The sequence below is a fragment of the Vipera ursinii genome (assembly GCF_947247035.1).
Source record: "Vipera ursinii genome assembly, chromosome: Z".
Lineage (NCBI taxonomy): Eukaryota > Metazoa > Chordata > Lepidosauria > Squamata > Viperidae > Vipera > Vipera ursinii.
The window spans coordinates 95,248,270-95,269,212 of record NC_139517.1 but is presented as its reverse complement, the minus strand read 5'-3'; the positions used below and the strand labels follow the sequence as shown (position 1 = coordinate 95,269,212).

General features: G+C 39.9%; 1 protein-coding gene across 7 annotated transcripts in view; it reads right to left on the bottom strand.

Moving 5' to 3' along the window:
• Positions 1-8,238, bottom strand: part of ETV1 (ETS variant transcription factor 1) — a gene marked incomplete at both ends in the record, with an annotated part of 93,864 nt that extends 85,626 nt beyond the window's left edge. For 3 of the 7 annotated variants that reach the window (XM_083378049.1, XM_083378051.1, XM_083378050.1), the window contains one exon: positions 5,192-5,252. In XM_083378049.1, coding sequence (XP_083234175.1) covers positions 5,192-5,252 — 61 coding nt within the window. Of the gene's footprint in view, positions 1-5,191; positions 5,253-5,757; positions 5,806-7,391; positions 7,480-8,178 lie in introns of those variants that run through there. The other 4 variants (XM_083378047.1, XM_083378046.1, XM_083378052.1 and 1 more) reach the window with 3 other exon arrangements.
• Positions 8,239-20,943: the final 12,705 nt, after the last annotated feature.

Below are 20,943 nucleotides of genomic sequence, written 5' to 3'. Positions count from 1 at the left end.
TTCCTTGTCACTGCTACAATTCAGTGAGTTTTTCATAAAAGGAATAGTAGTTTTTAATATGGTGAGAGAGGAGGTGGGAATTTAGATTCTTTTCAGACAGAATATTTAAATATCTACAAAGATCCCCTTTGTAGTAGCATTCTAATAGGTTACTTAAGACTAGGAAGAAACGTAAATAGAAGAGCTTTAAGGGATAAGAACAAGAGACCATATAATAATAATAATGGCATAATAATGGAAACAGCTTTATCAGGTTTATTCTGCCTTAATACACAAGGTGCCATTAATTGTCTCACTTTTGAGAAAGTAATTTCTGTACTTTGCTTTCGTTTCATTCTTTTCCTGTCAACTTCTCAAATCTTCCTTGGGTGAAAGTAGAAGTAATGAAGTGTTGGTTAAAAACTCTACAGGGAGATTTTAGTTCCAAAAACCATTACTTTTCAACAACAACAACAAAATTCTGAGATTTTCTCAGAAATATGCTTTTTTGATTTAATGGCACTGACCCAGAGATACACAGGATCACAATCTAAGAAGATATTAACATTTTCAATATGCACCCAAATGCTTCAGATCATTTTTTAATATTAAGAAGAAAAGGCAACATCTTTAAGATTTTGTGATTAAACTGAGCAAGAGCAGAATGGAACTGAAGGTAAATTTAGGGTGGTTTTTCCCCCAAACATTTCAAACTCTCTCCTCCTAAAAGTATATGGTGGGTGGGAGAGCAAAAGAAGACAGAAATGTAGACAGCAAAAGAAGTTGAGTTGATATTTAATTAAAACCAGCTCTATCCATTGTAACAATGACCTGCAGCCAAACAAGGCAGAAGATGTATGAGTCATTCTCTTTGCCAGTGAATGAGACAGCTGATCTCTTAAACAATTATTCAAGAGAAGCAGTCAGAACTGGAGTTCTGCCTTCATTCACAAAAACAGAATCCAGCAAGAAACATGTGGCCTCAACTGCAATCTTTTCATGTCACACCCCCAATAGAAAAGGAGAGACAACGAAAGAGAGACAGAAGAATAAACTTGAACTTTTTATATAAACACACCAGTTCCACTGTTTTGTCTCAGGACACTACACAGACCCTATCAGGGAAACAAATACAATAAATGAGATATAAAAAAAATACAAGATGGTCTAAAAATGGAAAAAGGAGATGCACAGAGTGAGAAAAGGGAAACTGCACAAGGCAAATTAGCCAAGCACTATTTTTTTTTAATCAATTCTACATAGAATGTGACATTTCTGGTAGCATTACTTCTTGATACTCTGGCAATCCATAAGCCAAGTTGTCAAAGATTTTGAACATCAAAGAATTCTCCTTTGAAAAGAAAAAAAAAGAGCTACACAAATTAAGAACAAGTACATTTCTCACAATTCTATACACAAGAAATTATTTACCAGCTAAGATATAAATAAAAGAAATGGTGCTTCTGCCAATTAATTTTCTAAAGTGAATCATACAGTAAGGATATAACACTTTGCCTTTTAACTTATTAAAAAAGCACACTCTTTCCAAAATCTACACTTTCTGTTCAAATACTTTTAAGAGCTTTGAGATACAAAAGTAACTAATAAAATCTCAGATCCAAAACAGTTTTGTCAATACAGCCTGATCTTAACATTGCAGCCCTAGAAAGTAGATCTATGAAACAGATTATTACTTCTTTGATTATATAAAGTTTTTCCACTATTTTATAATGAGCAAAAAAAAGTTCTTAGGATCTACATGCATTTAAAGATATCATGAATATGTCTTCCAAAAGCCTAACTTTATATATCTTTGGTGTCTTTAAGACATACTCCTTTAGAAGGTTTCATCTTACATATGCCTTCAAGTTATTATGTATTAGAGATAACCCTGGAACTTTTTCCCCAAATACCTCAGGGGCTTTTACTATACCAACTTTTTATTTCTCATTAATTCTTCGTACTGAAAAAAATACATTTTAGTTCTTTATTTTAAGGGCATATTTAAACACTGTATAAAACATGAACAGTTCTTATAACTCTCTTGATTGTGAAGACGAGGATAAGGGAATTTAAAAAACTAGCATCCTGATTTATGGCACTTCAATATCATTTTCTCTCTTAATCAAAATAAAAAGGGGCAATTACATTTCATTTGAAAGGATAAAATAAAATAAAGCCAGAATAAACTATGCCAAGAACATGAAATTTTCACAAAGTTCACTCACAAAATATGGCCATTACTTTCACTGGCACCAATATATTTTTTCACAAATCATTTCTTGTATCACCCAAAGGAGAAAATGGACTTTTTTTTAAAAAAAAATACCCTTCTTTTGATTAACAGATCATTCTTTCTAGATGACATTTTGTTAAATCAATGCTAATATAACAGTTTTACTTCCTATAACATTTACATTACACTTATTTATCCATCATTTTTAATGTTTTGAATACAAACTTAAAACGTTCTTATTTTTCAGCTTATTTTTCTTTCAAACCACAAACTGTTTCCATCATAACACAGCAGGCTTTCAGCACCACCAGTCTTTTCTCTCCCTTTTTTGTTACAGAATAAACAGCAGGAGCTTCCGATAATGAAAAATACATTAAGTTCATATTTGAGCTGATTATTTGAAGTCAGTTGTTAACTTCTATTTGTCAAGAGCAATTTAAATTCAATAGGGGAGTCCCATCATGTGCTGGGCCAAAATGGCATCACTATGACATTGCATGCACTGGAATTAACAGGTTTAGCTGAAAGTCCCACTGATTTTGAATAAACTTTTATATGCATGCACAAAGGAAGTACTGCCGCCTGAATAACTCAGGCTTGTTAGATGATAGTAATGTTTTACTAAATTAGGAAATTATTAACAGCTGTTCAATTTTCTTTTTTTTTCTTTTTCTTTTCTTTTTTTTTTTTTTGCAAATGCTCAGTTCCCAATGGTTTATTTTGTTTTATGCCTCAACACACTACAGGTAGCAGCAGCAGCAGTAGCAGTTTCCACTGACGGAAAAACAAGTGTTTAAGTCTGTATCTCACAGAGAAAACAAGAAAGAAAGTTTGGTCAAGCATTCTGCTAGGTTCTTGTGCCACTTAGATGCAAACCATTTTTGAATCTGACATCCTAGATCTGGCACACACATTACAGCAACCAAATTACAGCACACCACATTACAACAACCAAATCTGATTCTGTTCACCACAGAATTATTTTTTTCCATCTTCAATACATATGTAAATGCCATTGTTTCCAATGCCACTTTTGTGAAAAGAGAATAGACTGTTTATGATTACTCATTTTAAGCAACATCTTCCCCAGAAAAATAGGGATACTGATAAATGTGCAGTTGAAATACCTCAACTAACTTTCCCCCCCTCTTTTTCATGTTCCCATTTTTTTTCCTACCTAAAAATTATTTCTCTAAAATGGGGATAGAAGGAGAAAAGAGGACAGAATCCTCTGATAACTAAAAAGTGATAATCCATAGTAATACAGTCAGATGCTACTCTACTACATTTTTTTAAAAAAAAAAAGGAGTGGCAGAATTAAGAAAGTTAAAGTCACATTACGGGCTACAAAGCATTATGAAAGCTAACTATTTCACAGAGCTATAACTTTATAAGCAATCATGTGAACATAAATGGACAAAATTTAATCAAGGAGTAAGCAAACTAGGCTGACTTCAAGACCAATTTTATAATTAATCTTGTGTGGATACTTACTACCTACAGAGCATCTCTTTTTTTTCCTCCTTGGAAAGTGCAAAACATAATTATGAAGTGATGAGTATGATTTGTAGTCTTAGGTTACAAAACTTTCCCTCAACTATTACATTTCACATGAACTCAGCTAGCTGTCATGTTTAGGATTTGATTCAACCAAGTTCTAAACTACACTGCTGGTCACTGGACACATTACTTAGATATGTTGGTAGAACGCTTTAGTTTAAACAGCATAAGTCTCTAAAGTATGATTTTAATTTTTCATCTGTTTAACTAATAATAGCACAAAGCATTCTCTGCATGCTAATTCAGAAGAGTGTCCTAGTGCTGTCAGTGAAACTTATTTCTAACTGAGTACAAGTCTATAGCCCAAATTCTTTATTTCCTTTTGTTTGTGTATGTGTGTGCATGCATACACACAGAGAAACATGATTAGCAAATGATATAAAATCCATTTTTGTTCATTCTTCCTTTTCAGAAACATTTTAAGCAAATATCTGATTACACATTAAAAAACTGCATTTAATCAAAATTTACCAAATTAGAACATGCATCAAAACTACAACTCACTGAATGAAATCAGCAATATTGAATGCTTAGTGCTTTGATGGTCTTCCAAGTTATCAGGATGAGCTGAAAGTTCAGCATATGTATAGATGTTTATTAGAGTTACTTTACATAGCTATTCTAGAATTTTAGCTGAGACCTTTAATATTAATATTGAGGTTTACCACCTATTACATCATGATACTTAATATGTCCTTGCTAGATACTATACATAAAAGCATGGCAAAAAAGTTATATATATGAGAATCACATATTATTTGGCAAATTATATAGGGTGGTGTCAAAAAAGGTAGGCAGTCTGTGTATACTATTACAATAGTTCTCTTTTATCTGTTAGGCAACTACATCAGATTATCCCTTTCCTTTTCAAAAGAAATAGAATGTTGATTCAATAAACAATGCACATTCAGTAAGATTTTAAAAAAAATTAAACCCCAATGAATACCAAAATGTATAAACAAGCAAAAGCACACATAAATAGAAAGCATAACATCTAATTCTGAATGAGATTTAATTAAACTTTGTTTCTCAATTATATATATATTTTTTAAAAAAAGAATTTGAATTGAGTTATCTTAATGCTGGAAAAAACCCAAACATGACACGAGCATCAACTTTTTAGTTAGAAAATATACCTTAGTTAGGATCAACTTTCTATGCTTTTGCAAAACTTCCCTCAGCATCTCATTCTACTCAAATCAAAATCCACTGTAATTTAACTCCAGCATTAAAACTATTTTCTTATAATTTGTCAACTGTTAAAATAAACCAGAGTTAAAGACATACAAGGGGATGAGAAAGGAAGGAAAAGAAAAAAAAAATAAAGTTTCTCCTTTTAAATGCCTTTCAAAATAAATACCTATAAATTTGAAATACTAATAGAAATCCATCATTTCTTAAGTAGCCAATACACACCTAACGTTCGGTGTTGCGAGCAAGCAGGGAAGAAGACACTTGCACTTAAATCTTGAAGCATCCCGTCCTGATGAACTCAGAGAAACTATATTCTGCCATCAGAAAAGTACTTCCTCCAGAACACCAAACAATTGTATGCTCTGCTCTGAAGGAAAGAGCAAGCCCAGTTCTGGCTGTAGGCAGTCTCCTGAGGTACAATAATATAAACCTGATCAATTGCAATTAAAATCTGAACAGAGGCTTGGAACGTGAAGTCTTGGTGCATTAGTTCTTGCCAAAAGCAGATGTGATTGTGGGCTGGAAGCAATTTCTCCTGGTAATTTGTGATGACATTGGATAGAGCAGCCCCAGAGTCCCCAAAGACAAACTCATCAGAGGCTCTAATGTATGCATGACACATGAGGTGGCTCTTTTAGAGCTCAATTAATTGGGCTGAACATTAAGACAGCAAGTTCAGGACTTTCCCGCCCCCCCTCCCTTTCCCCCTCCCTTTTTCTTCCAGAGTGCTTTTTTTTTTCTTTCCTTTCCTTCTCTATTTTGGGGAGAAAATATTTTTCCCTCCTTACCTTCTGCAAGCCATGTTTCCTGCAATTGGCTTAGATCTTGAAACAGTTCTAAGAAAAGAATAAGAGATTTTAAAAAGGGTCAGCAGCTCTGTAATGTTCAAATAATACTAAATTAAGCAAAGATCTTTGTAATTTATTATATTTTTGTCTAATTTTGTATAGATGCAAATATTTAGATTCTGCATAAAAATATATCTGGTAAAATCTTCATCATAATCAACTCCAGTAATAATAATTTACATATATCAACAGACTTTACTAGCCACCCTGAGAGTAAAACCCATAAAAATCAATTGACTTGATTTCTGAATGACCAAGACTACTTAAAGAGAAATCCCTTGAACTTCTTTATGCATACCCAGAGACAATTCTATTGATTTCAGTGGGGCTTACTCCAAAATAACTACATCAGGTTATAACCTAATATTTTTAAAGGAGTACTCAATAATGAAATGCAGTTTTGCCCATAAGTTTGGTATAAAATATTATAAAATGACAGAAATAAAATCTAGACAAGTTGCCACTGCAAAGTAATTAAATTACTTTGGAGAGGAGGAATTTGCTAGTTAATGTATTTAGTTAATAAATCCTAAACATAACCAGAATGCAAACCTGAATCAGTTCTCTCTGGGACAAATGCATGAATTCCATGAAGCTCTTGATTTTGTTTTGTGCTATTTAAGTAATCATTATGTCCACATTAGTAGAAGATTGTTTTTTAAAGGGCATTTTTAGAAGGGTGTATGGCTTTCAAAATTATTACAGATCATGCTCTGGGAAGTTTTTATAAACTACTAATGCAATTTGGACAGCATAGCCTTATAATGCAGGTGGACAGGAGTGAATTTCTCTAGTCTGAACTCAGTCCAGTGCAGAACATTGGTGCTTTGCTTAGAGTTTGAGAGAAGCAAGTGGGGACTATTTGCAGCCAGTAAGCCACGAGGTTGCTGTTTCAAGCAACAAGCTATCAAGGCAGCATTGCTACAGAAACAGTTGTTTCCCTGAAACAGCCTTTCCACAAACTTATCAAGTGTTATCCACAAGGTATGATGTTAAAAAGTGTAGTGAGCCATTTTCTTATTGGTTCACAGCTGGTTACTATAGAAGTTACAAACCAAAGGGTAGGGATAGAAAAAGTATCTAAATCTTGTCCTATTTTGACTCTAGTGGTTAAAGCAAAACTTCAGTATATGTCTCTGAAACACAATGGTATGCACTCCCAAAGGAAACAATAATGGGAAGAGAGTATGCAGAGGCCTACAGGTGAGTAAATTGTGTGCACCTTTTTACTATATCAATCCTTGCCAAATTTTCACCTCCAGATGTATGGTCTTACTTACATCCCTGCAATGTGGCAATACCTAACAAAGAGGGTGAGTCATTGAAGGTACATCAGCCTAGCAGTGAATTGCTTTTGTCAGTTTGTGTCACATCATGAGATTTGGTTTTCTTGTCTCATTTCTATAAATAGATGTAGACAAAACTCCAGGAAGATGCATGAGGGAGGAAATGGAGAGAAAAGGAGAGAATTGCGCAGACATCAACATTTAAAAAGCATATTACAGGGTATGTAGATATAAGAGGGGGAGCCAGTAACATTTATTTTCCCCTCCTTGTGTAACACATATCCTCACCTTCTGAGTCATGAGCCAGATCTCTGTTAATGAATTTTCTTTTCCTGACATTTGCTGGTCGCTCATTACAATTTCTCCCACAGAGATTCTACAAATAGAATAGAATGGTTATTTTAAAAGGAAAAGGGGGAAGAAGTTAGATATCAAGCAATATTACCAATAGATTTTAAATGTTAAGGCTATAGAGAAAGCTTAAAGCTTTCCTACTGACCTTATCACTAATTTCAAACTAGAATTATTAAAATGAGGCAAAGGAATATTTATGGTTCAATCCACCTACTCAAAACATATGTCCATATGGACACCTATATAGAAGGGCAGAGCTGTAGGTGTATTAATTTTGGCAAACGAAAGTTCTAACACCTATAAAGAGTATTTTTTAAATTGATTGATGCTGGTTGGGAGAATGATATTATACTTTGATTTTTAACTTTTTATTTGTCAAAGTCCTTTAAAAGAAGAAAAACTTTTCTTTTTAGGGACTACTTAAGATGACAAAGACAGCTAAAAACTTCTAAAACTGCAACAATTACAATTTTATTATAATAATGAGGGGGAAAGTGCTTTTGTTTTTCCTCAAACCAAAATGGTATGTGGAAAGAAATGGAAATTTATTGAATTAAATGTACATCTCATTACAAAGTATAAATTTTCCTCTCTTCACTTCCGTCAAAAAAAAAAAAAATCCAGAGCAATTTTCCCCATAAAAGCTTTTGCCTTCTCCCCTTTTAACTGCAAATTGCATCCTCCCACCAAGAGACCCAACAACTTAGGACGGATCACTCACATTGGTGACCATGTAAGGCACTTGCTGGTCATAAAATCCATCCATTCTGATGACTTTAGCGCAGTATTTTTATTATTATTTTCTGGACATTGGATTTAAAAGAGTTCCTCCAGATGCAGCGTTCAAAGAGCCTTTAAAAAACCGAGAACACAAGATGGCTTTTAGATTTTTTTTTAAGTCATGAATGAACTGCCTCAATTTGCATATCTAATGATCCTCCAAGAGTGCCATTCATAAAAACACACACATCCCTCCTCTGCTGCCTTCCTCTGGGTTACAAGCAAGAACCGGAGAGGATAGCAAGAGGATGGAAAGGACTTCGGAAAAAGAAAAAAGAAAAAAAAACAAGAAATCAAATCGCGAGCCAAGCTGGCATGCCCGCTTTGGTCCCTGGAGCGATCCCATTCGTAAACGTGTGCAGAACTAGTAATGGCGCACGACACAACTCGCGTTACACCTAACGGGAGAGAAAAAGAGAGCGAGAGAGCGAGAGAGAGAAGGCAGAGCTACCATCTCCTTGCAAACCACAACCACGTAATCGCCGGAACAACAGACAACAAAGTTGCTGTTAAAAACCCACCTGAAAGTACAGCAAAGACGATCGGATGCGCGCGCGCCTGCACGCGCACCAAAACAAAAAGTCCCTACAAATGTAATAAGAACATTAATAATTTCTCCCAGCACTTCTCCTTTCAAGCGAAAAGTGCCACTGACAGGACGCTAACAGTCAGTGGTTTTTCCTCTGCTTCTCCTCCAGGGGCCTCTAGTCTAAACCGAGGGATCTCTGTAGCCCATTGGCTAACCGCGTCTTTAACAGGATCAGATTTCTGACTGTCATTCAAATTGCCTCTCTCTCTCTCTCTCTCTCTCTCTCTCTCTCACACACACACACACACACACACACAGAGAGAGAGAGAGAGAGAGAGAGAGAGAGAGAGAGAGAGAGAGACAGACACACACAGACACAGACACACACACACACACACACAGAGAGAGAGAGAGAGAGAGAGAGAGAGAGAGAGAGAGACAGACACACACAGACACACAAACACACACACACAGAGAGCGAGAGAGAGAGAGAGCGAGAGAGAGAGAGCCGAGGAAAAAGGGAAAAGCCGGATCCTCCCGGATTCTGAAGGGGATTCGAGGGATCGTTGTTATTCCATAATTTTACCTCTCTTTTTCTCTGCCTTCCCTCCCCCCAAGCGCACACAGCTGTTATGCAAAGACTTGGACCAGTGCTAGATTCTCAGTTTAATATTAATGCAGTGCCCACGACTTAATGCCTCTGCTTATGCAATTTGAAGAGATTTTCCCCGTGTGCCAGTAAAAAGGACCCACTCTGTGTATTTCATTTGGTGTGGCTTTTTTTCACAAAACGCTGTTCTCCAATCACAGCTCACTGTCAGAACGTTGCAAAATTCAGCTACCATTGCATTAGAATTCATACACATAACTTGTTTTCAAGGATGAGATCAAACATTAAAAAGCCTATCATTCCCTACAATTCCCAAATTCATCCAAAAACATCATCATCAAACCCAATTCACCTATATGCAGACTAAAGTGATGCTACTGGGAATTAATTTCTTTTACTGATTAATGAATCTTATTGTAAAGGCATGAATACCCAGACTGTATAAATTCAATGCTCAAAATGGCGATGTAGTAATTTGATTGGAATATAAAACAAACTTTTTCTCTCAGCCAAGTTTTTGGAATCATATTTCAGGAACATGTATATTACACTTTTCTAGAAGAAATATGCAATTTCAAACTAATAGAAAGGGACACAGTTGAAATATAATTCATCAAAGATATAAATATAACCAAAATACAGTGGATTCACAAGAACATTTTCACCTAAAAGTTCATAACAATTTCCTTTCATCTACTGTATAAAACTTTTCTCCTGAACTTTTGAGAAGTACAAACTTTAATAATTATTGGACTTGTATACATTAAGCTTTCCAGTTTCAAAGCATCCTTTTTGTTCTGTTTTGAACTAGCATCTGCTGCTTTGGAAGCTGTCCCTATTTGCCTGCATGTCCATGTACTATCAACTGGGACTTCAGCAAAGGAAAGTGATAGTGTACTCACATATCCACAGAGGAAATCAGGAAACCCATCCTGAAGAATCAAAGAGAGCTTCACAATGAACAGGCTGCTTTAATGTTTTAAAGGGAGGTGCTTCATTCCAAAGGTGCTTTAATAAGCACCAGGTATAAATGTTTTACATTACACTGCTATGTAAATATGAAGAATGTGCTGAATGCTAAAAGGAGTCCTTATTTCCACAAAAGTCTGATTCAAGCACTTTAATAAAGAGAAATGTTTCCTTGATTTTAAACAGTAGAATGGAGTTGCTGCTATATTTCACTTTGCTTAAAGCAAGATGTTGGTGATTAGAGTTTTATTCCATCTTCATATTTGGTCATCTCAAGGTTGTGAATATACCTTATACTCCTGCACCTTTGGTTTTCCCCACAATAAGAACTTTGTGAGGTGGGTTGGGCTCAGAGAGAGGGACTAAGTTACACAGCAAGCCTCCATGACTAAGACAGGCCAAAATCTGTTTCCTAGTTTTTTAGCCAGCACATTAACAATGCACCATACTAACTCTATGATGGCTAATAAAGCACATCAGCCATACAATAGTACTTTGAACTGAAAGATCTGTGACACAAATCATCTCAAGAGTATCTGGGAAATTATGGTCATAGCATGTAGGGCTTGCTGAAGTAGGCTATGCCTTGAGTGCCTTTCTGAAGAAGAGAATACTTCACATACCTTAGGTGTGTATATATGTTTAAGGGAAGAGAGAAATAAAGATTGTTATGATGTCAGTGCACAAATAGAATTGGGATTTCTGTGGTGATTTAATGATTATTGTGGTGTCACTTACCTTCCACTTCAGATGCTGATAGTATATCTTCCACTGTTATTAATTATAGTTAAAAGAGCTAACAGGTTGGTTTAAAACTCCATTAATGAAAGCCAGCTTAATTTATTTTTTTTCCTTTCTTGGAGTACTGAAGGCAGCAAAACAAGAAAAAAAGATTGCAAATTTAAATTAAACAAACACTGTTTACAAGAGAGAAACATCAGTTGAAATAATTAATACAATTCAGAAGACCTGGCTGAAGAACAAGCCTTACACTAAAGACAGTGTTTCACAACTCTCCAACTTTAAGATATGTGGACTTCAACTCTCAGAATTCCCCAATCAGCATGATCTAGCACTCTTTCAAAAGGACACCAAATCTATATTTACACAAAGCCTTGTAAGACTTGATCAGAGATTCAGAAAGCATCAGTTAAGGCATTTAGCATTCCTGTAGGGCAATGTTTCTCAACACCAGCAATTCAAGGACTGAAAGATATGAGCCACTGCTATTATCTTCTCAAAACTGAATACATAGTACATGGCAGCAATACTCATTCTTATTAAGAGATTAACATTTCCTTTCTTGTTCACACCTGATTTAAAGGAACTGAACTGATTATAAAGAAGTAATTTAATCTGAAACGTTCTTATATTAAACTTGAAGTATCTCTTCAAATCAGATAACTTCTAGATTGAAAAGATAGACAATCTTCCAATTTTTATGTAGATGTCTTCTTTGGTTGGTGTTTTCCTCAGTATCTATATATCAAGATCAGGAATAAAATAGTGGACCACAGTAACTATAGGTTTGCAAGCATTAGTTTCTTTATTTTCTTGACTCTTACAGAGACTGAAAATCAATACTGTCTCTTTGCTAGAGATGGAGAGTCACTGCTGATTCAATGGAAATGAGCACTCAAGAGCAATTATATAGTTCCACGATGCTTACCACAATATCCTAGGGTTCTGTATAATGAGCACTTATTGTTGCTGCTTCTAAAGTCATGTAGGATTGTCAGTGCTAGAAATAGTGGTTCTTTTGTAAAAGAAAATGGGATAAATATCATGGGATAGTATCAGTTCTATGAAAATCAGCAAGTAATGGTGTGAAAGTTATAACAGTTTTTTGATTTGTCTGTCTGGCCTTCAGCAACAAATGTAGTAAGCAATGGAAGTTTTATGGAAATCAAAAGCAACATATTGCAAAAAAAGAATCAAAAGATTTGATGGACATAGACTTAATATGAAGGCTGGCATTGTCTTTTGAGCTCTTCCTTCTCTCATACAGAAGAACAAAATATGCCCATTTTTATGTGGATCTAGCCCAGACCTTCTTACAAAGCAGGCATTCTTTTAATATCTTCAAAAATATTTGATACATTTCTTAATTCTGTCAAATCTCAATTTTGATGCATTGTTAAGTCACTTCTTTCAGCAATTGGAAACCAATAAACCCCAATAAACCTTAATTATGCTACAATGCTAACAAATTTAGAACTTAGTTTGTGGGGTGTTCTGTTTTTGATATTTGTCTGTCTTCTTCTAAGAGACCAAGTTAAAGACCTGATGCTTGTTAACTATTTAGATTACCTTGCTAGGCCCCAAACATGGGACAAATCTTTATTTCCTGTTTCAGCCTAACCGAAGGCCATCGACAGGCAGTAGTCACAACAGTGACAGCTCATATTTGTGTAAATTTTAGATTGCTAACAAAGAATTAAAGGGAGACTGATATGCATTTCAAACTTATTTGTTTTCATCAGTCAGCCAGTCAGAAGGGTATGGCTGACTGATGAAAACAAATAAGTTTGAAATAATAAGTTTGAAATGCATATCAGTCTCCCTTTAATTCTTTGTTAGCAATCTAAAATTTACACACACACACACACACACACACACACACACATATATATATATATATATATATATATATATATATATATATATATATATATATATATATATATACATACATACATACAGACACAGAGACACAGAGACACAGAGACACAGAGAGATAACAGTAAAAGTAGACAGAACAGCAATCACAACTTAAGAATTTAGGAGGATCTGCATATTTGTCCAGCTGAAGAATTGTTTAGTAGCCCTAATGATTCGATTACCTTTCGGTGCTTTATTAACCGCTTTATTGTACAGAAAAGAAAATGCAGCAAGAATCCATTGAAATGTTGTCCAATCTGCATGTTTCTACATGCACTGTTTTCTAATTTTGAATCTGTAAATAGCTGCACATAAATAATAAAGATGCATTCAGATTTGCACAAAAATGGCAATGAAAATTTAAATACAATGTAAAGGTTGCATCAACTTCTGTTTATTTAAGGCAGTGTTTCTCAAATTTGAAAATGTTAACATAAGCAGATCAAACTCTGAGAATTTTACAGCCAAATACTGACTTCACAATTCTGGGAGCTGATGACCACATATCTTAAAATTGAAAAGTTTGAGGAAACACTGATTTAAGAAATTATTAAGACATACATTTTGACATACATTTTGACTTTTGCATAAAGCTGTAGAATATGATGTGAAAAGGTACTGACAAGGATGTACTGGTAATGGACCTCTGTTGGGACTATTACTTCTGTATTGCAAAACTCCAAATGGTTGGTATATCGAAACAGCAGATTCCTTTATTTCTGTGCTGCCCTCTAGTAGCCATTTAGATTTTTGCTGCTCGGAATAATGATTGCTTTTAAAAGTTTTTTTTCAGCTAAATAAGGCAAATTATGTAATGAAACCATTTATTTGTACTGAATCACTGTCCACTCAATCATGGAAATTAGCTGGAAATAAAATGACACATGAATGTATATGCTGAATATGGGATTCACCTATTGAATCATTCCAGCTTAATTGGACTATTTTCTTATAATTGTTCTTTCTCCCAGGTATGACTTTCCTTACTTCAACTCAACAAAAGTTCTGAGTAGACCAATCTATTCTTTATTTCCCAATCAATTTTCAAATATAAAATTGGTACTTCTCTCTCCTGAATAGACTTTATTTGAAGTCAACAACTGCCTTTGATTTTGAAACTCTAACCACTTTATAAATTTTGGCTCCACCTTCTGAAGAATTATCTGTACACTACTATACACTTAGGGGAAAAAGAAAATCCAAATCTCATAATAGGCTGTTGGAAAAAGTTTTCTTCATGGTTCAGTCCAAGCTGGGAATAGACATGGAGACTGGTTCAGAAAGAAGGTTGCAGTTTATTGAAGAGGAGAGTCAGACAGAAAGATGGCTCTGGCAGAAAAGAGAAGAATAAAGGGCTGAGCACATGTAGGTAGTGGGTTTTTATATCCTCTGGAGCCTTTTGTTTCCTGTTTCTGTTTTGAGGCTTTGTATTTCCTGTGTCATGTATTTTGACCTGTGTCTGGTTGTGCATCTGTGGATTAATCCTATTATGTCCCGTCTTAGCAACAGCCACCAGGGGGCATTGGCCTGAACGGTTTTGGCGGGAAACCCAGTTTCGGCGGGAAACCTAGGTCCAACCCCATTAGCTGTCGGCTTACCTGGCTAGGTATTTAAGGAGGCCAGGTAACCCTCATTCCTCAGTACGCCACCCCTTCCAATAAAGAGCTGAACACGTACTCCGGCTGGCCTCTTTTCCTTGCGTCGGACCCACTACACAACAGTGGCGACGAGGATGGCATAGCTGCTGACAAGAAGCTGAAGTCACTGGGGAACGCTCCAAGAGTTGAAGGGAAAAGTCATTTTTCCTTCCTTCTTCCCCACACGACTGCCAGCCGACCAGACCATGCCGGTCATCGCATCCGCGACTCGAGACCCGAACCAACACTGCGATGGTAAGAGCCGGACAAACCCACGAATTCCACAACCGCCACCCCGAGACCTGGGCCCGTTACCTGGCTCACACCGAACTGTACATGTGGTAAATCAGATCTTGGAGGACGGCGCGAAGGTGGCAGCCCTGCTCTGCATCGGGGGACCAGCACTCCTGGAGATCGCCGTGAACCTGTTCGCCACAGAGGCCATCAACACTGTCGTGTACCGGGACCTCATGGCCAAACTCAACGGCAACTTCCGGCCCCGGTACTCCAAAGTGGCCGCGAGGTCGCAGTTCAAAAAAAGGGACCAGCGCCCTGACGAGTCCGGTGCCAAATTCCTCACTGCCCTACGAGAAGCCGCTGTCGCCTGCAAGTTTTCGAACTTGTTGAAGCGGCTATGGGACCGGCTGATTTGCGGCCTATGAGACAGGCGGCTGCAAGAGCGCCTATTTGAGAGAGAGGAGGTTTCGCTCCAGGAAGCCAAGGACGTCATCCTGGCCCACGAAGCGGCCTGCGGGGCCATCCAAGCACTCCAGGAGACTCAGACCGGCAGCCAGTTGGCCAGCATCCACCGGCAGGTCGCCACGGCCGACGACGAGCAGAGCATCAACCTCCTCCAGTGGAAGTTGACCCACGACCAGCGAGGCAGACGCCCAGACAAGCCCAGGACCCCTAGCAATGGCACCAACCCTCAGAAGTGTGCAGGGTGTGGTGGAAACCACGTGCGCAGCCTCTGTAAGTTCCAGGCAGCCACGTGTCAGGCCTGCAAGAAAACAGGCCACATAGCCGTGGTCTCTCATAGCCGCCGCCCCTGAGAGGAGATCCACGAGCTGCAACCGGAGGAATCGCCATTCGAAGGTACTGGGGCCCCGACCAAAATGCGAATTGGCTTTGTTGAGAGCCGGCTGGCCATTAACCACACGGATAGCCGCCGGCTGCTCAAACCCAAAATTAGACTAACAATCTGCTTGCAAGGTGTTCCTTGCAGCATGGAGCTTGACTCCGGATCAGCGGTCTCGATAATTTCAGACGAGACCTTTAAATATATTAATAGCCGGAGCAAGCAGCGGATTAAATTACGGCCTACAAATTTAACCCTGACCGATTTTCAGAATTTGCCGGTCAAGGTAAAAGGGGAGGCTACCGTATCGGTGGGGTTTAAGGGTCACAAAGAGCACCTGGAGGTTGTAGTGGTAGAGGGCCGGAGAGCCAGCCTGGTCGGTTTAGACTGGTTTGAGGCCCTGGGAATCACAGTCTCCGGGATCCACCGGATCCAGGGAGACTCCGTCGAGGCCGTCTGCAAGGAGTTCGCAGACATCTTCAACGGGTCGCTGGGCAGGTCACAGGGCCCCCCATATCGTTCAAGCTTAACTCAAACGTTCCCCCCATTAGGGTCCGGCCGCGGCGAATCCCTTTCGCGCTGAAACACAAAATCGAGCGCGAACTGGATAAGCTGGTGGCCCAGGGAATCTTAGAGCCCATAGATGGGGGAGTGGTAAACCCCAATCATTACCCCCCCCCTTAAATCCAATGGGGAAATAAGGATTTGCACCAACTACAAGTGCTCGGTGAACCGCGCCCTAAACCCGCACACTTACCCGGTCCCCACGGTCAGCCATGTTCTCGCTTCCCTCCAAGGCGGCGCCATCTTTGCAAGGCTTGATCTTGTGCAGGCGTACTAGCAACTCACAGTTACCAGGGCAACAGCTGACATTCAGACAATAGTAACACACAGGGGAGCGTTCTGGGTAAACAGGCTGCAGTTTGGGGTCAGCATTGCTCCTGGCATTTTCCATGAAGTTATGGGGAAGACACTCGGACATCCCAGGAGTCTGCCCCTATTTTGATGACATCCTGATTGCAGGAACTTCAGCAGAAGAGCTGGCTGGTAGGCTTAGGAAGGTACTGTCCAGGCTGCGCACAGCTGGCCTCAAACTCAAGAGGGAGAAATGCAGCATAGGTGTTCCCTCCACAGAATTCTTGGGATTCCAGGTAGATGCCAGGGGAATCCACCTCACAGAGTCCAAGGTGAGGGCAATCAAACTAGCACCCACACCCAAGAACAAGGCAGAGCTACAGGCATTCCTGGGCCTGTTAAACTTTTACCACACATTCCTTCCACACAAGGCAACCATTGCAGAGCCACTTCACAGGCTACTGGACAAGCAGGCAACATGGGTCTGGACTTCCGCCCACGACCAAAGCTTCAGGGCCTTAAAAGCACTACTGTCAGATAAGTCCACAGTAACCCATTTCATCGAGTCCAAGCCCATATGCATTGCATGCAATGCATCCCCTTACAGTGTGAGCGCAGTACTCAGTCACATCGAGCCCAATGGGGTGCAAATTCCCATAGCCTACTATTCCAGGACGCTGTCTGGAGCAGAAAGAAACTACGCCCAAATCGACAGAGAAGCCCTGGCAATCATGGCAGGAATCAAAAAATTCCACGATTATCTGTATGGCAGGGAGTTCACTGTCTACACAGACCACAAACCATTCCTGGGCCTGTTCACAATGGACAGGCAGACACCCCAAATTCTGTCCCCCAGAATGCTCTGGTGGTCCATCTTCCTTGCAGCCTACAATTGTAAGCTGGTGCACAAGCCAGGGAAGGAGATGGGCCATGCAGATGGTCTAAGTAGGCTACTTATAGACACCCCTGATCCAGACCCGGCACCAGCAACACAGATCCTAGCCCTGCAGGAGGTACCAGAATTCCCGCTCCATGCCAAGGACATTGACAGCAACACAGCCACCGACAACATCATGAGCAGGGTACACACATGGGTTTGCACATGGTGGCAGGACAAGTCCCTGGGGCCTGAGTTCCAGGCCTATTTCACCAAGCGCAACGAGCTCTCCACACACAGGGGTTCCCTCCTCTGGGGAAGCAGGGTCATCATTCCCACTGCAGTCCAGGGCAAGGTATTGGACTCCTTACATGAGGGACACCTGGGGGTGGTTAGGATGAAGGCACTGGCCAGAAGCTACCTCTGGTGGCCAGGGCTGGACAAGGACATTGAGGAACGGGTCAGGGCCTGTTACACGTGCCAGAGATCCAGGCCAGAAATGCCACACACACCAGTACACAGGTGGGAGGCCACACACACACCCTGGTCCCACATCCACATTGACTATGCAGGGCCATTTCAGGGCCAACTGTTCTTAGTAGTAGTGGACAGCCACTCTAAGTAGCTGGAGGTAGTCCCTGTTCCCAACATGACCTTGGGTAGGACAATCCAGGTGCTCAGAGCTCTCTTTGCCACACACGGCCTCCCCGATGTAATTGTGTCTGATAACGGGCCTCAATTTACCGCTAATGATTTCCAGGCGTTCTTGAAGGCGAATTGGATTAGGCACGCCACCTCCACACCCTTCCATCCATCGACCAACGGGCAAGCTGAACGGATGGTAAGGACGACCAAAGATGCACTCCGGCGCATCATTAGTAGGGAGTGGCATCACAGACTGGCAAAATTCCTACTCGCCCAACACTACACCATGTGTTGCTACCGGGAAGAGCCCAGCAGAACTTCGATGGGGACGGCGTCTCATCACCAAGCTGGACTGTTTACACCTGGACCGAGTAGCAGCTGAGACAGATAGGCCACCATCATCGTCATCATCATCATCATCACCAGCACACAGGGTTCTCAATGTGGGGGACCTGGTCTGGCAAGGAACTACGGGGCAGGGCATCCATGGGTTCCGGGGAAAGTGGTTGAGAAACCTGGACCCCTCTCTTACATCGTGGGGGTGAAGGGGGACAGACACATAAGGCGACACATAGACCAGCTCAGAGGAAGTTTCCCTGCACCACACACGCCCAACAGGAAAGCCACACCCCAGGAGAGGTCAGCCCAACCGGAACAACACAGAACAGGAACCAGAGGAGGAAGGCCTCCTGAACCCAGTTCTGCTTAACCCAGGACAGAGGCCTCAAGAATTGGCTGTCCAAGCCCAGGGCCAAGCCACACCCAGACGGTCCACCCGGCCCCACAGGACACCTGCCTACTTGGCGGACTATGTGTGCAGGTGACCACCACACAGTTGCCTTTCATTTGACACACAGTGTATATAGTTATGTAGCTAGTTGCAAATTGTTTATCGTTGTTATGTGGTTCTTCTCTAAGGGGGGAGGGGTGTTATGTATGCAGGCACCTGCATAGCAACAGCCACCAGGGGGCGTTGGCCTGAATGGTTTTGGCGGGAAACCCAGTTTCAGCGGGAAACCTAGGGCCAACCCCATTGGCTGTCCGCTTACCTGGCTAGGTATTTAAGGAGGCCAGGTAACCGTCATTCCTCAGTACGCCACCCCCTTCCAATAAAGAGCTAAACACATACTCCGGCTGGCGTCTCTTCCTTGCGTCGGACCCACTACACAACAGTTTGCCTCAGTACATAACCATTGGCTGCCCATTTTCAAGGGTTGTTTCCTGCCTTAGCTCTTAGTTCAGTGCATCCAGGTTTGTAATGTCCAACTGAGGTTAGCCAGTATGCAAGGCAGGCTATTAATTTTTTGCTTAAATACACATAGTGAGCCCTATGACTCCCAATCTGAGTCCACCAGTGCAAGATATTCAGGGCTTAGGTTTGAAGATCTCTTTTCTGCTACTTCATCAGTCAGGGCAGATGAATTGCAAATCACCTGAGGGGACCTGGTTTCCTCCCCCTTGGAATTTGCAGGAAGTTGTACATGCAAAATTTTAATGACATGGGGCAAGAATCAGGGTGGAGTATTACTGAAGGTAAAGTGAAAGATAAGAGATAGACTCAATGTGATTCTGAGTGGAGTGTGTGCATCTGTGCAATTGCTTTTACAAAACAGGCAATACAACCATCCTGGATAAATTTTGCCTCCCACCAGACAGAAGTCCAAGGTGTTCAGTACTTGCTGTGCCAATTATTCCTAAATGCCATCTCTCCATAAGTACATTCAACTGGCTTATTACAATACAAATGGGGCAAGAAAGAAAACTTTACAATGAGTTTCCGCCTTCCCCCCATAGTCTTCCTAATTTTCTTCTGAGGCTTCACATGGGGACCAATGGCTCCAGGACTCCTTCCTTCTTCTGCAGCTTTCACAGGCATCTGGGGGAATGGTAGGACCTGGGAAGATCTGTTCCACTCTGGTTGCATAGTGGCTTTTTAGTGGATAGCTGGATTCAAACATGGCTCAAATGGATGAAGGCAGCATCTGGCTCAGTGCGCTCTGGTTCCAAAGGTTGTGGGGGAGGGGTCATCTGTGTAGGGCTGAAAGACATGAGAGCAAGATCTCCTTATCCCTTTTTGGGAAGACTCTCCCAGGAGTGGCAGACAAAGGCATGGAGAACAGAGGATAAGAAAAGAAGAAGTAAAATGGGGGGGAGTAACTTGCAGACAGAGTTTGAAAAGGCATATTGCAGTGGTTAAAGAAACAGATAGGCAGACAAAATGAGGACATCACAGATGAGGACAAAAGAAAGCTGAAATCTGGTAAGAACAAAAATGAAAAGTTTCACTTCTGAACTGAACATTTGCAACATGTTAGGACTTTAATTATGACTTTAACTAAAAAATCAGCTATACAGAATTCTACAGAAAAAATGGAACAATCAAATGCTATGACTGAAGATTCAACTACTCAACAAATACAGATAATGGACGATACAGAAAAGACATTGACAATAGAGAAAAGGGAAAGGTTCTGGCTAAAGATACATACATGGTTGGAAAAGATGACTAAAATACAGGTTGAATTTAAACCAGAACTGTTTTTGTTAGGAATATTAGGAGCTAATTATGAGAAGGAGAATGAGTATCTAATATTGCATGTACTGACAGCAGCAAGAATAGCATTTGCCCGATACTGGAAAAATGAAAACCTACCAACTGAGGAGATTTTAATCAAGAAAAATTTAGAGTGTGCAGAAATGGACAGATTAACATTACAGATTAAAGAGAAAGAGGATTAAATTTATTTTATAACATGGGATAAATTTTACCAATGGTTAGGAAAATGAACTAGCGATAAATGAATGTGATATATTATTTTGAATATATATTAGTAAGCAGAATGAT